Raw genomic sequence first — 17615 nt, forward strand, 5'->3', positions numbered from 1 at the left:
ATACAAACACAAAATTTTAGAACAAATTTCTCAGTACTAATATAGGTAAGTCCAATGGAAGTCAGCTAAGCTTCTCCAGAAAAAAAAACATTTTTCAATTTGGAAATACTTAGTACAGAATATTATTCATCAACCATTAGGAGTAACTCATAATACAGTCAAATAATGCTAATTTGGACTAACTGTAGAAGAAAGTCTGAAAAATCAACCAAAAGTCTGACTTAAGTCTTAGAGGAATCGTAATGACCTTTTAATATCTATGAAAGAATATATGTTGACTCAACTTAGAATATAAAGTACAGTCTAGTCTTTTTACTTGTCTGTTTTTTTCTTGTTTGTTTTTTTGCTGTTATTATGTTGTGTTGTATTCTGTCTTTTTGGAGGGAGGGGATGAGGAAAATATCAATTAATTATAAAATCAATTAGTAGTGACAATTACTTTTATGGAAGTGGTACTTATAAAATCCTGAAACAGATTAACAAACAACTTGCATTCTTAAGTAAACATTCTCCCTTATAACAATACTTACTCCATTAACTTAAAACCTTTACAGAAACAATTTGCTATTCAAAATTAATCCCTAATCAAATTAGTAGAATTTCTAGACTGAATTCCTAACATAACAATTATTTACCAGTAATCAATGCTATTAGCATAACACCAAAAGTGCACTAACCACGTTTCTTAGATCTACATATTATGAATTACGAATTTCAAATTCAATAATTCTACAAATGGAGTTTAATGTATTAGTGAAACCTCTAAAAGAACATATGTATGTGAAGATTAAAAAGGGCCTTTTCCAGTAGTTCTTAGGAAGATTTTCATCTGAGTATGATGAATCCATAAATACCTTTCAAGATGACATACAACCTTTTATTAAGGCATGTCATAACTTTAACATTTAAAAATACAAGAAACTACTTACCTCTTCATCTGATTCCTCTTCAGCTGAATTTTCAAGTCCTAATTCAATCAGATATAAAACCATGCAGAGTACATGTTCTGACAGATTTTGATGATCCATCAAAATCTTTAAAAAGGGAAAAAATGCCCTGTAATTACTTTTTTCCATAAAACATATTTCACTTAAATATCAAAAAATATTTTAATGTTATAGATGAAAGTAACATAAAATATATATACACATATATATGTGTATGTATGCATATGTATATATATACATATATATACAAAATTCATAATCATATACGTAAGTAAAGCTATACCTTGGTGAAAAGACAACTAAAACCAGTAAAACAGGTTCCCTCTCAAGATCACACAGTATTTTAGGCAATATCCAGAAATATTAGTTCACTGATTTCCTAAAGGTTAAGACATTAAATAATCCACTAAAACCATTATTATAAAAATACTAGTATCTAATAAAGTAATTTAACAAGACTATTTTACATCCTAAGTTGCTGACACTCTTCTCCTGATGACAAAGATATCAGATAAATAAGTTTGTTAAATAGGATAATTCATGCAAATGTGTTTGGCATAGTACTTGGCATATAATTGGGAGCAAAATAATTGTTTATGGAACATTAATATTTTTAAAATCTGTCTCTAAAATTAAAGTTCTGAACCTGAGTGTTTTGTGCTGTTGTGTAAATGTGTATGCAATGTGTGGTTTATATGAGTGAGAAAGGAAAAAGGAATGCAAGTGGTTAGGAGAGAGGCTTCTCTAAGGAAATACTGATACATCTGACCTTATACATGGAATACACAATGCAAGCCTTACACATTTTATGCAGGACTTTGGGGCTAACCTACACCAATCACTCATTCAATATGATGCAACAAACTATTAACCAGAAGACACATAAAATACCATAAGAAAAAAACAGCCTGGTAGCTATCATGTTGTCTTCATTATTTAAAAAAAAAAAAGCCATCTGGTCAAACTATGGAAGGGGTAAGAGGAAGAGCTTCTGCAGGGAGTGGCATTGTCAGCTGCAGATGAGACTAAAGAGAACAAAAAAGAGGCCAGTCTAGGCTGAGCCTAGCAGAAACTGCCCAAACGGCAGAGGGAGCTTGGAAAGGACTTAGTCACTTAGGAGCTAATCTATTGTGACTAAAAAATAAAGACTTTCAGTTCACTGACTTTTTAATGCTTATTCTGACTACTGAGAAGGCTTTTCCATTCATATTTTGTGTGGCACAGTGGTGAGGAGAATAGACTTTCAAAACCTTTTAAAAACCTGATTTTTTATACAAATTCTGTATGTACTTAGCTATTTGACCTTGAGCAACATCTGGCCTTAAGTTTTCTCATCTTTAAAACTGGAATAGTAGTCCAGAATTATTGCAAGGATTACATGATTACTATCTGTAATTTGCTTCATACAGTATCTAGCAATTGGTGTTCAATAAATAGTAGGTAGGTGGTACGGATAGTGGGAGGAGCAAGAACAGCAGTAAGAGGGGACTGAAGGCTGGGAGGCAACAAAGGTCATTTTTTCTAATCCAGTACTTTACAGGGAGGAAACCAAGGCTCAGCCACACACTCAGCTAGCACAAGCAATACTAGAACACAGTTTCAAACTCCCAAGGATTGCCTATCATTACTACTCTGCCTCCTCTTATGGCTTGAAATTCTATGGCATTACATCTTACAGCTTCAAATGAGTAACTTAAAGGCTAAGAAAAGAAAAAACTTTATTAGGTACTACAAAAAAAAAATAAATGGTTTCTGGGGATTTTTATCAATATGTTCTATATTAAAGTTTTTTAATATTAAACATGGCAGGAGATGAAATGGTTTACTGACACTGATTTTTAGAAAGTTGACCTGCCAATGCAATGTCAATTAAAGGTTCTTCTATTATCATAAAAGTCATGAAAGCTATTACAAAGTTGAGATTTTTAAAAATTTGTTCATAATAATCTTGCAACAATTAAATATTGCCTTTCTATTTTTCATGAAATATTCTTTTTACAGTAAGCAAATAAAAAGGTTGAAAAATTTAACTTGAAAGAGGACACAAATCATTTGCAGTAGGCTTCTTTAATTTTTAAATCAAGAATTACTGACATTTATTATCCGTAAGATGTTACGGAAAAACACAAACTTTTTGCCCAACCCAATACATGTACTTAGCTTCACTATCTGAACTAGTTATTTAATCTCTAAAACTTAAAAATCATATCTGAAAAATGAGAATAACAACAGAACTTTCACTCATAAGGAAGTTTCCTAGAATTAAACAAAGTAATGTATATAAGTGTATATAAAGTACTTGAAACAAAATCTGGCACTAAGTAGACATTCAAAAAATATCTATTTGTAAAAAATCTAAACCACAAATATCTTCTTAGTAAGAAAAAATATTCTACTTTTCTTAATGAAAAAAAGAACGTTTTAAATCATTTTACTGAATAATTCTCTTAGAAATTAATGAAAATAAACCATTCAAGATGTTTTTTTGAGGCGCATGTCTAAAATTTTAACAGGAGTAATTTTTACAAGTAAAACGAAAAACTGGTCATGGGGTAGAGTTAAAAAGAATAGGGGGTACAGAAATCTAAAAGCTATATTTGTTTACACAGCAAACAAGAAAAAAACTAAAGTGTCTACTGAACTAAATTTAATGTATATTTTCTTAAGTAATTTAAGTAATGTATATGTAGTAATTGTAAATTTGCCTAACAAATAGGCTTACTTTTTTATTTAATTTAATTTTTAATTTTTCAAATTCTAATTAGAAAGAAGAAACAATAGTTTTTTTTGTATCTAACTGTATAATGTTTATTGTGTCTAGTTACTTTATAAATGTCTATAGTTATTTTATCTATATAACATGAGTATAGTTTGTCTTTCATCTCTTATCCAGGTTAGAACATAAATATGCCTGTTATAAATATACATACACATACTCCATGACATTATGTATACAATTTTTGAGTACACAACTAATGTTAGCCAAATAAGTAAGTCAGTTCTGTGTGAGAAGACCCAAGGATAAAACAAATTCTAGGTAACAAAAAAGTAAAAGCATCACCTTTTGAGCTTCTAAGGTATTTAACAAAAGAAAATCCTTAATGTTGTCACATAGGAACCCATTCAAATCCCTCCATGTCACATTCCTGATCAGAAGAAGAAAGCCAAGAGAACAAGCCTAAACACAGGGTCACTGGCTCCTATGGCTGCCATGTTAGTTTTGTCATTTTAGTGGATTCTGGTGGTTGTTTGGTCCCTACTGTTCATTTCATTCTTCCTGTACTCACATAATATTTCACTTCTTGTGGCACAGAAACCATAAAAAAATATTCCTATCTGAAACTGATAAGATGAATAGTTTCCCCCCAAAAATGGTATAGCTCTATTATTTTCAACTTAGATTTGAAATTACATAAAGAATACAATTCATATATGTGATTATGAAATATCCTCACACATCTTAAACATATAAATACACTTTGCTTTATAAACAGTATTTTTATGTAAATATTATCCTTTAGCACTTTTATTTAAAAATTATGGTAATAAATTCTAATCTGAGTCTTTCTATTCAAATTACTACTGTACCTTGTAAAGCAGAGTGAATAGCACAATGTGTAAAGTTTTACAGTGCAAAAGTCTCATGAGACCTTTATAGCTGGGATGGAGTGGCGTCCTTTTCTTATAGGGAGGCCAGGGATTTCCAGGGAATTTTCCACTCTGTTTTAAACTGTAAAAATAAAACAAAACTAAAATTAGATGATAGACTCAAGATTAAAATGTAATTTAAATGGTGATTCCATAGCTTCATCACACACTATATATATGTTACCTCAGCACTTTTTGGAATAGCCTTAGGTACAGATCATAACTTCCTCTACCTTTTTCTGGATGTATCATATTAGTGATTCATTACCATTGAACTCACAGCCAACAGCACTATAACAGCCTGAACAAAGCTTATCTGACTACAAATTTTCTCTGTAAGGCACATCAAAGCCTTCTTGCCCTCCAGAACACTAAACAGCACTTTGGCACTACACTTGGGGACCATTTTAAACAGCGAAATCACCAAAGGACAAAAATGCAAAAACATAGCACTAAATTGACCATGAAAAGGACACATGTTTACAGTATGAGCTGGAACAAGAGGGTAGAGTTTTGCTTTGTTCCACTTTAACCTAGGTGCCCTCTGCATATCCACCGAGATCTGTGACTAACCAAGAAATTGCTCCGAGTACTGATTTCGGGCATAAACATAAATTTTACCAAGTAGCCAAATTTGCAAAATAGAATTTGCAAATAATGAGGATCAATTGTATATGACAGAATTAGCATTACAAATCAGTGAGAAAAGGATGGATTGTTCAATAAATAGTCCTGGAGCTGGTTTTCTGTAGGGGAAAAAAAATACATAAATCACTACTTCACTCTCTATATAAAATTCAACTGCAGGTGGATTAAAAATCCAAATATAAAAGTAAAACTTTAGAACTGATAAACTTTAGACAATCTAACAGAAAAATCATCGAAGAATAATCCATACACCAATCTCATACCAAGAATCATGAAGGGAAATTAATAAGTTTTTTTTAAAGGCTCAACCTCACCCAGTAATCCAGAGAATGCAAGTGAGTTAGTTATACATTCAGCACTTGAAGTTAAAATGACAGAATGAACATAAATATTTAATTTTACTTTCACTCAAAACTCCAATAAAAATATAGTAATGGTATTTCTTAAAGGATGAAAAGCACCAGGATGAAGAAAATCCGAAAAAAAAAAAAAAATGCAAAATTTTGTCAATCGGAAAGCAAATGGGTACATGTTGACTCTAGTAAACCTAAGAAAGCCAAATCACAGGAAGGCAATGGGGACAGCTGAGAATCAACCCCAATTACACTGCAGAATCCTCAAAAGGCTCAGAAACTGGAAACACCTGGTTCTTCAATCACTGGAGTTGGGGAGATAGGAGGCTAAAATGAGGATTGGATGAAAACTGCTTCTCCCCGACCCCAACAGAATTCTGGCTAGAGAATTCATCTCTGGAGAAGGTAAAACGCAAGCACAGTTAAGGGTAGGAGGATGGGCGATTAAAATCATCGTATGCCTAGAAAGTCCAGGTGTCCTTTGAGAGCCACTGAGATTTCACCCTCTTTATGCAAATTCCTTCTTAGAAATCTTTGTCTCTGAAGTTTTCTTAAGCTATGGTATTGACCTAAAACAATAGGAGGAGGTATGGCCAGGACCAAACTGCTTGAGTCCCATTATTCTTGCATTTGGAACACTCTCTACGGCAGACTGTATTGTTGTTCCCAACTGTTGGATCACTTCCTTAAAAGAGGAGGACATCCCTGTTCATTGCCATATGACATGAGGTGCCTCACTGCTGGTATATTACATATTTCCACCCCATTACCAGGCTTGATGTGAGCCAGTAGAAAGTGAGAAAAATGACAGAGAAAAAAAAGAAAGTCATCATATGCATTTTGACTCAGAGCACTTAGGCTCTGACTCCATTCAGTTCACAAAATAATGGCAGCCAGACCATTACCTTCTGGGCAATATTTGAAAATACTTCTCTGAGGAATCTGACAAAACCAAAAAGGAAGTTCTAAAGAGACTAACATAAGGGCTTCTCAACAAACCTGCCTACCCAAATCACACTACGTTAAAGCTCAGAATCTACAAAGATCCACCAAGGCACTGAGAGCTCTTCACCACAAGCAGCCAGAATTATCAGACATCCAAAGAATGCAGCTAACATAAAAGCTAGAGACTGAACAGTAGAAAACTCAACTTGGAGGAAACAAATATCATGTAGGGAGGGGGAAAAAAAATCTTAAAAATAATAAATTACAAGGAGAGGCAACATGGTTTCCTGTTACATGGGTCTGGAAGGGGAAAGTCAGTACAGCCCACATACCCCGTGTTAGCAGAATTTCCTGACATCTATATGAGGTGAGAACACCTAGAAACAGGAAAGAATGAATTCATAGTTTGGTCTCCATATAGGAGATGATTTTTCCTGAATATTTGCTGAGACAAGGACAGGAAAAGTTGGCCTTTTCAGCATTTCAAGATCCTTCTGCCTGTGGGTATGTTAGGAGCAAAGGCATATTCTCAAGATGCTGATGTGATTCCTCAACGTAACATCGATGAGAAAATGACCCAGACAAGAGGAAGAAGAGGAGGAAATGGCAGCTTCTCAGGGACTATTGACATTCCAGGATGTAGTCACAGAATTTTCTCAGGATGAGTGGGAATTTCTGGACAGCACTCAATGGGAATTGTACAGGGATGTGATGTTAGAGAACTATAAAAACCTGGTCTCCTTGGGTCTTGTCTCTAAGCCAGACCTGGTCACCTTTATGGAGCAAAAGAAGGGTCCCTGGGATGTGAAGGGAATGGAGACAATAGCCATACACCCAGGAACTGGGGCCCCCCACCCAGGTGGAGGATGGTGACTTCAGGCTGAGCATAAGATTCCTGGGGCACCACCCTGTTACCTCACCACCAACCAACCAGAAGAAAGTCACACACCCTACAGCCCTCACCTCAAATTTTGCCTATAAAAACTTCTCCCTGAAAACCATGGGGGAATTTGGGGTTTTTTACAGCACAAGCCACCTGTTCTCCTTGCTTAGCCCTGCAATAAACCTTTCTCTATTCAAAAAAAAAAAAAAAATTACCATCTACATACCAGAGAAATGAATTGCATCTATGATTCAAGAAGAGGATGCCATTAAGTTTGCTTTAAAAAAAAAACTGGTTTCTATATAATACTATAGTGGCTACATATAAGCATAATTTTCAAAGCAATCCCAATAACCTATGATTAAATGTTTCAATTATTCTATTTCATTTGGCATAGAAAAGCAATTTTTAGTTTTTATTTTATTTGTTTGTTTGCTTTAAGTACTAGGCCCCTAAATACGCAGCACCTAGATTAATAAAGTGTTCTGAAATAAAGGTTATATATTTGTTCAAGGCAGCAGGTAATACATCATTCTGACTGCTCTTTTCAAAATCATTAATGAAATAATGCAAATGAAAAGCTACATGACAGCAAAAAAAAATGTTAAGTGACTCAAACCAACACTTAATTATTGACTAGCTTGAGACAAAAATGACATATATAAACTCATACATCATACTTTAAAACATGGGCCAGCAGCCATTAACCTTCAAGATGGGAGATGGGAAGCAACAGAAATATCAGAAATTACAGTTCAAAAAAATCTGCTTTCCAGCTGAATTTAAAGTAACCACTATATAAAAATCACATTTGTCTTTTGGAAATGGTCTAGACAATAGTTCCAACACTGCCATTAACAAACGTATTCCACTGAACTTCTCTGGACCACAATGTCCTCATATGTAAAATATAACACTGAATTGAATGGATGGTTTTCCAACTGTTGGTTTGTTTTTGCTCTTGTTGTTTTTTGTTTTTGTTTTTCTCATTTTAAAAGCTGAATTGCCCATTAAGGGGTATTTGGAAGGGAGTGAGGAAAACGGGATGAGCCACCTCCACTCTCTTAGGCCTTCTGTTGCTGTTGCCCAACCCCCTCTTCCAGTGATGGCTCCCAAGACATTTCTACAGAAGCTGGAGAGAAGATCTTGAAGGGCTTTTCCAGCAAGAAGATCCTAAAATTCTAAAGGTCTAAACATCACACAAAGAAAATGGCTTATTTTCACTTAAACTCTCAGCACAAAAAAATTTTAAGAAAATTACTTTTCATTCATTTAGCAATTACTGATTATCTACAAAGTGCCCTGCATCAAGGTAGATTCTAAAGACACAATAGCGGGACTTCCCTGGTGGCGAAGTGGTTAAGAATCCGCCTGCCAAAGCAGGGGACATGGGTTTGAGCCCTAGTCCAGGAAGATCCCACATGCTATGGAGAAACTAAGCCCATGTGCCACAACTACTGAGCCTATGCTCTAGAGCCCATGAGCCACAACTACTGAGGCCGTGTGACACAACTACTGAAGCCCGCGAACCTAGAGTGTGTGCTCCGCAAAAAGAGAAGCCACCGCAATGAGAAGCCTGTGCACTGCAACGAAGAGTAGCCCCCGCTCACCACAACAAGAAAAAACCCACACGCAGCAACAAAGACCCAGCACAGCCTAAATAAATAAATAAATAAATAAATAGAGAGGGGCCTTCAAGATGGCGGAGGAGTAAGACATGGAGATCACCTTCCTCCCCACAAACACATCAGAAATACATCTACATGTGGAACAACTCCTACAGAACACCTACTGAATGCTGGCAGAAGACCTCAGACTTCCCCAAAGGCAAGAAACTCCCCACATACCTGGGTAGGGAAAAAGAGAAAAGAAAAAACAGAGACAAAAGAATAGGGACGGGACCTGCATCTAGGGGAGGGAGCTGTGAAGGAGGAAAAGTTTCCACACACTAGGAAGCCCCTTCACTGGTGGAGACGGGGACTGGCAGGGGGGAAGCTTCAGAGCCATGGAGGAGAGTGCAGTAACAGAGGTACAGAGGGCAAAGCGGAAAGATTCCCGCACAGAGATAGGTGCCAACCAGCACTCACCAGCCTGAGAGGCTGGTCTGCTCACCAGCCGGGACGGGCTGGGGGCTGGGAGTTGAGGCTCCTGCTTCGGAGGTCAGATCCCAGGGAGAGGACTGGGGTTGGCTGCGTGAACACAGCCTGAAAGGGGCTAGTGCACCACAGCTGGCCGGGAGGGAGTCCGGGAAAAAGTCTGGACCTGCCTAAGAGGCAAGAGACCATTGTTTCAGGGTGCATGAGGAGAGGGGATTCAGAGCACCGCCTAAATGAGCTCCAGAGACGGGCGCAAGCCGCGGCTATCGGCGTGGACACCAGAGACGGGCATGAAACGCTAAGGCTGCTGCTGTAGCCACCAAGAAGCCTGAGGGCAAGCACAGGTCACTAACCACAACTCCCCTCCTGGGAGCCTGTGCAGCCTGCCACTGCCAGGGTCCCGAAATCCAGGGACAACTTCTCCGGGAGAACACACTGTGCACCTCAGGCTGTTGTAACATCACACCAGCCTCTGCCACTGCAGGCTCACCCTGCATTCCGTACCCCTCCCTCCCCCTGGCCTGAGTGAGCCAGATCCCCCTAATCAGCTGCTACTTCAACCCCATCCTGTCGGGGCGGGGAATAGACACCCTCAGGCAACCTACACGCAGAGACAAGGCCAAATCCAAAGCTGAACCCCAGGAGCAGTGCAAAGAAGAGAAAGGGAAATTTCTCCCAGCAGCCTCGGGAGCAGCAGATTAAATCTCCACAATCAACTTGATGTACCCTGCATCTGTGGAATACCTGAATAGACAACGAATCATCCCAAAATTGAGGCGGTAGAATTTGGGAGCAACTGTAGATTTGGGGTTTGCTTTCTGCAGCTAATTTGTTTCTGATTTTATGTTTATCTTAATTTAGTATTTAGGGCTTATTATCACTGGTAGATTTGTTTACTGATTTGGTTGCTCTCTTTTTTTTATATATATAGATACATATATTGTTTCCTTTTTCTCTTTTTGTGAGTGTGTATGTGTATGCTTCTTTGTGTGATTTTGTATGTACAGCTTTGCTTTTACCATTTGTCCTAGGGTTCTGTCTGTCCGTTTTTTTTTGTTTCTGTTTTTATTTTTATTTTTTAGTATAGTTTTTAGCGCTTGTTATCATTGGTGGATTTGTTTTTTGGTTTGGTTGTTCTTTCTTTCTTTTTCTTTTAAATTACTCTTGTCTTTTTTTTATTTTTAATCATGTTTTTTTATTTTTTATTTTAATAACTTTATTCTTTTTTAATTTTCTTTCTCTCTTTTTTTTCTCCCTTTTCTTTTGAGCCATGTGGCTGACAGGGTCTTGGTGCTCTGGCCAGGTGTCAGGCCTGAGCCTCTGAGGTGAGATAGCCCAGTTCAGGACACTGGACCACCAGAGACCTCCCGGCTCCACGTAAATTCAAATGGAGAAAGCTCTCCCAGATATCTCCATCTCAATGCTAAGACCCAGCTCCACTTAACGACCAGCAAGCTATAGTGCTGGACACCCTATGCCAAACAACTAGCAAGACAGAAACACAACCCCACCCATCAGCAGAGAGGTTGCCTAAAATCATAATAAGGCCACAGACACCCCAAAACACACCACCAGATGCGGTCCTGCCCACCAGAAAGACAAGATCCAGCCTCATCCACCAGAACACAGGCACCAGTCCCCTCCACCAGGAAGCCTACACAACCCACTGAACCAACCTTAGCCACTGCGGACAGCCACTAAAAACAATGGGAACTACGAACCTGCGGCCTGCAAAAAGGAGACCCAAACACAGTAAGTTAAGCAAAATAAGAAGACAGAGAAACACACAGCAGATGAAGGAGCAACGGAAAAACCTACCAGACCAAACGAATGAAGAGGATATAGGCAGTCTACCTGAAAAAGAATTCAGAGCAATGATAGTAAAGATGATCCAAAATCTTGGAAATAGAATGGAGAAAATACAAGAAACTTTTAACAAGGACCTAGAAGAACTAAAGAGCAAACAAACAATGATGAACAACACAATAAATGAAATTTGAAATTCTCTAGAAGGAATCAATAGCAGAATAACTGAGGCAGAGGAATGGATAAGTGACCTGGAAGATAAAATAGTGGAAACAACTACTGCAGAGCAGAATAAAGAAAAAAGAATGAAAAGTATTGAGGACAGTCTCAGAGACCTCTGGGACAACAATAAATGCACCAACATTCGAATTACAGGGTTCGCAGAAGTAGAAGAGAAAAAGAAAGGGACTGAGAAAATATTTGAAGAGTTTACAGTTGAAAACTTCCCTAATATGGGAAAGGAAATAGTCAATCAAGTACAGGAAGCACAGAGGGTCCCATACAGGATAAATCCAAGGAGAAACACACCAAGACACATATTAATCAAACTATCAAAAACTAAATACAAAGAAAAAATACTAAAAGCAGCAAGGGAAAAACAACAATTAACACACAAGGGAATCCCCATAAGGTTAACAGCTGATCTTTCCGCAGAAATTCTGCAAGCCAGAAGGGAGTGGAAGAACATATTTAAAGTGGTGAAAGGGAAAAACCTACAACCAAGACTACTCTACCCAGCAAGGATCTCATTCAGATTCGATGGAGAAATTAAAACCTTTGCAGACAAGCAAAAGCTAAGAGAATTCAGCACCACCAATCCAGTTTTACAACAAATGCTAAAGGAACTTCTCTAGGCAGGAAACACAAGAGAAGGGAAAGACCTACAATAACAAAACCAAAACAATTAAGAAAATGGTAATAGGAACATAAATATCGATAACTACCTTAAATGTAAATGGATTAAATGCTCCAACCAAAAGATACACACTGGCTGAAGGGATACAAAAACAAGACCTGTATACATGCTGTCTACAAGAGACCCACTTCACACCTAGGGACACATACAGACTGAAAGTGAGGGCATGGAAGAAGATATTCCATGCAAATGGAAATCAAAAGAAAGCTGGAGTAGCAATTCTCATATCAGACAAAATAGACTTTAAAATAAAGACTATTACAAGAGACAAAGAAGGACTCTACATAACGATCAAGGGATCAATCCAAGAAGAAGATGTAACAATTGTAAATACTTATGCACCCAACATAGGAGCACCTCAATACATAAGGCAAATGCTAACAGCCATAAAAGGGGAAATCGACAGTAACACAAAAATAGGGGACTTTAACACCCCACTTTTACCAATGGACAGATCATCCAAAATGAAAATAAATAAGGAAACATAAGCTTTAAATGATATTTTAAACAAGATGGACTTAATTGATATTTATAGGACACTCCATCCAAAAACAACACAATACACTTTCTTCTCAAGTGCTCATGGAACATTCTCCAGGATAGACCATATCTTGGGTCATAAATCAAGCCTTGGTAAATTTAAGAAAACTGAAATCGTATCAAGTATCTTATCCAAACACAACACTAAGAGACTAGATATCAATTACAGGAAAGAACATGTAAAAAATACAAACACATGGACACTAAACAATACACTACTAAATAACCAAGAGATCACTGAAGAAATCAAAGAGGAAATCAAAAAATACCTAGAAACAAATGACATTGAAAACATGACGACCCAAAACCAATGGGATGGAGCAAAAGCAGTTCTAAGAGGGAAGTTTATAGCAATACAATCCTACCTCAAGAAACAAGAAACATCTCAAATAAACAACCTAACCTTACATCTAAAGCAATTAGAGAAAGAAGAACAAAAAAAATCCAAAGTTAGCAGAAGGAAAGAAATCATAAAGATCAGATCAGAAATCAATGAAAAACAAATAAAGGAAACAATAGCAAAGACCAATAAAACTAAAAGCTGGTTCCTTGAGAAGAGAAACAAAATTGATAAACCATTAGCCAGACTCATCAAGAAAAAAAGGGAGAAGACTCAATTCAATAGAATTAGAAATGAAAAAGGAGAAGTAACAACTGACACTGCAGAAATACAAAGGGTCATGAGACATTACTACAAGCAACTATATGCCAATAAAATGGACAACCTGGAAGAAATGGACAAATTCTTAGAAAAGCACAACCTTCCGAGACTGAACCAGGAAGAAATAGAAAATATGAACAGACCAGTCACAAGCACTGAAATTGAAACTGTGATTACAAATCTTCCAACAAACAAAAGCCCAGGACCAGATGGCTTCACAGGCGAATTCTAACACACATTTAGAGAAGAACTAACACCTATCCTTCTCAAACTCTTCCAAAATACAGCAGAGGGAGGAACACTCCCAAACTCATTCTACAAGGCCACCATCACCCTGATACCAAAACCAGACAAAGATGTCACAAAAAAAGAAAACTACAGGCCAATATCACTGATGAACATAGATGCAAAAATCCTCAACAAAATACTAGCAAACAGAATCCAACAGCACGTTAAAAGGATCATACACCATGATCAAGTGGGGTTTATCCCAGGAATGCAAGGATTCTTCAGCATACGTAAATCAATCAATGTGATACACCATATTAACAAACTGAAGGAGAAAAACCATATGATCATCTCAATAGATGCAGAAAAAGCTTTTGACAAAATTCAACACCCATTTATGATAAAGACCCTCCAGAAAGCAGGCAGAGAGGTACCTTACCTCAACGTAATAAAGGCCATATATGACAAACCCACAGCAAACATCATCCTCAATGATGAAAAACTGAAACCATTTCCACTAAGATCAGGAACAAGACAAGGATGTCCACTCTCACCACTAGTATTCAACATAGTTTTGGAAGTTTTAGCCACAGCAATCAGAGAAGAAAAAGAAATAAAAGGAATCCAAATCGGAAAAGAAGAAGTAAAGCTGTCACTGTTTGCAGATGACATGATACTATACATAGAGAATCCTAAAGAGGCTACCAGAAAACTACTAGAGCTAATCAATGAATTTGGTAAAGTAGCAGGATACAAAATTCATGCACAGAAATCTCTTGCATTTCTATACACTATTGATGACAAATCTGAAAGAGAAATTAAGGAAACACTCCCATTTACCACAGCAACAAAAAGAATAAAATACCTAGGAATAAACCTACCTAAGGAGAAAAAAGAACTGTATGCAGAAAACTATAACACACTGAGGAAAGAAATTAAAGATGATACAAACAGATGGAGAGATATACCATATTCTTGGATTGGAAGAATCAACATTGTGAAAATGACTCTACTACCCAATCTACAGATTCAGTGCAATCCCTATCAAACTGCCAATGGCATTTTTCCCAGAACTAGAACAAAAAATTTCACAATTTGTATGGAAACACAAAAGACCCCGAATAGCCAAAGCAATCTTGAGAAAGAAAAACAGAGCTGGGGGAATCAGGCTGCCAGACTTCAGACTATAGTACAAAGCTGCAGTAATCAAGACAGTATGCTACTGGCACAAAAAAAGAAATATAGATCAATGGAACAGGATACAAAGACCAGAGATAAACCCATGCACATATGGTCACCTTATTTTTGATAAAGGAGGCAAGAATGTATGATGGAGAAAAGACAGCCTCTTCAATAAGTGGTGCTGGGAAAACTGGACAGCTACATGTAAAAGAATGAAATTAGAACACTCCCTAACACAATACACAAAAATAAACTCAAAATGGATTAAAGACCTAAATGTAAGGCCAGAGACTATAAAACTCTTACAGGAAAACATAGACAGAACACTCTGTGACATAAATCACAGCAAGCTCCTTCTTGACCCTCCTCCTAGAGCAATGGAAATAAAAACAAAAATAAACAAATGGGACCTAATGAAACTTAAAAGCTTTTGTACAGCAAAAGGAAACCATAAACAAGATGAAAAGACAACCCTCAGAATGTGAGAAAATATTTGCAAACCAAGCAACTGACAAAGGATTAATCTCTAAAATTTACAAGCAGTTCATGCAGCTCAATACCGAAAAAACAAACAACCCAATCCAAAAATGGGCAGAAGGCCTAAATAGACATTTCCCCAAAGAAGATATACAGATTGTCAACAAACACATGAAAGGATGCTCAACATCACTAATCATTAAAGAAATGCAAATCAAAACTACAATGAGGTATCACCTCACACCAGTCAGAATGGCCATCATCAATAAATCTACAAACAATAAATGCTGGAGAGGGTGTGGAGAAAAGGGAACCCTCTTGCACTGTTGGTGGGAATGTAAATTGATACAGCCACTATGGAAAACAGTATGGAGGGTCCTTAAAAAACTAAAACTAGAACTACCATACGACCCAGCAATCCCACTACTGGGCATATACCCTGAGAAAACCATAATTCAAAGAGTCATGTACCACAATGTTCACTGCAGCTCTATTTACAATAGCCAGGACACGGAAGCAACCTAAGTGTCCATTGACAGATGAATGGGTAAAGAAGATGTGGCACATATATACAATGGAATATTACTCAGCCATAAAAAGAAACGAAATTGAGTTATTTGTACTGAAGTGGATGGACCTAGACACTATCATACAGAGTGAAGTAAGTCAGAAAGAGAAAAACAAATACCGTTTGCTAACACATATATATGGAATCTAAAAAACAAAACAAAAAAACAAAATGGTTCTGAAGAACCTAGGGGGAGGACAGGAATAAAGACGCAGACGTAGAGAATGGACTTGAGGACACAGGGAGGGGGAAGGGTAAGCTGGGACAAAGTGAGAAAGTGGCATCGACATATATACACTACCAAATGTAAAATAGATAGCTAGTGGGAAGCAGCCGCATAGCACAGGGAGATCAGCTTGGTGCTTTGTGTCCACCTAGAGGGGTGGGATAGGGAGGGTGGGAGGGAGATGCAAGAGGGAGGGGATATGGGGATATATGTATATGTATAGCTGATTCATTTTGTTATAAAGCAGAAACACACCATTGTAAAGCAATTATACTCCAATAAAGATGTTAAAAAATAAATAAATAAATAAATAAAGATTTTTTTAAATGCTAAAAATAAAGACACAATAGCTTTAATTTACCTAATTATTTTTCTCTATAATTTTTCAAAATGCCTTTCTATTACCTTCTTGAAATAAAAAAGAATCACACTAAGTAAATCAGTTTTGCCACTTTTGTTCCTTAAAACTAAAAGAAAATGAAAATGACCAACAGCCAATAAGCCCTACACTTTAGGGTTATTTCCCAGTTGTGTTATAATAAGAACTGAAATGGTCAATTATACAGTCATATAAGTGATATCACATAAAGACATGTTATATTTCATATACAAAATAAATTTCAAAAAAATTTAAGTTTTACATGGAAACAAACACATTCTTCACGGATATATTTATCTTAAATATACAAAATATTGTTGGATTAATATCATATTGCACATAAAATTTCAGAAATTAATTTATAAGAAAATGATTTTAATCTGAAGTTAAAGTGTATTTGTTATCTGCTACTATTCTTTTATTTAAATACACATTTCTTTAAACAAAGATTTTTAAACTGCCAAGAAACATTACAGCAATTCAGACATATTTCTAAGAAACTATAGAGACATTGTACAGGAACTCAAAAGCCAAATGAGGAGAATGAGATTATGAGAAAAAATAGACAGCAAAATAGGAAAGAGGAAAATTTAATAAAAATAGCTCTACAGATATGGTTTTCATTTTTCAGCATGAACTACTCAAATTTATATACTCAACAAATATATTCTGAATGCTTATTATGTGCCAGCACTGAGATAGATTCTGAAGATATAAAAGAGGCACAGAGACAAAAATATCTTCCCTCAAGTAACTAAGAGTCTAGTAAAACCCTACAAAGCAAACAAATAGTTACAAAGCTACACAAAAAGCATAAAAAGAGGTTGCTAAGAAAGCAGAGAAAGGAGAATCTCAGACTATTTCCCCACGGGTTTTAGAGAAAGGTAAAGAGAGATGCTGAACTAAATTTTGTTTTTCGTTTTTGTCTTTCTTGGGGTGGGGTAAGGGGAGGGGAGAATATGCTAAACTTCTACACTATAAACTTTTTTCAGAGGTATCTATGATGGTTCTTAAATTCAGCATATATCTATTACTGCCAAGTCTTGGCAAAAAGAAGTTTCAATTACACCCAATATCTGTATTTACACTTTGATGGTTATATGAACAAATAT

At 36.5% G+C, this 17615-nt stretch overlaps 1 protein-coding gene across 1 annotated transcript in view; it reads right to left on the reverse strand.

Annotated features, from left to right (window-relative positions):
* The window catches only part of UBR3 (ubiquitin protein ligase E3 component n-recognin 3), a 229904-nt gene that overhangs the window by 102884 nt on the left and 109405 nt on the right, over nt 1-17615 (reverse strand). Inside the window, exons 20-21 of the mRNA XM_068544929.1 lie at nt 4536-4677; nt 930-1034 (exon numbers count right to left, since the gene is read on the reverse strand). Of these exons, the coding sequence (XP_068401030.1) occupies nt 930-1034; nt 4536-4677 (247 nt within the window). The remainder of the gene's footprint in view (nt 1-929; nt 1035-4535; nt 4678-17615) is intronic.

The sequence above is a fragment of the Eschrichtius robustus genome, chromosome 5, assembly GCF_028021215.1.
Source record: "Eschrichtius robustus isolate mEscRob2 chromosome 5, mEscRob2.pri, whole genome shotgun sequence".
Lineage (NCBI taxonomy): Eukaryota > Metazoa > Chordata > Mammalia > Artiodactyla > Eschrichtiidae > Eschrichtius > Eschrichtius robustus.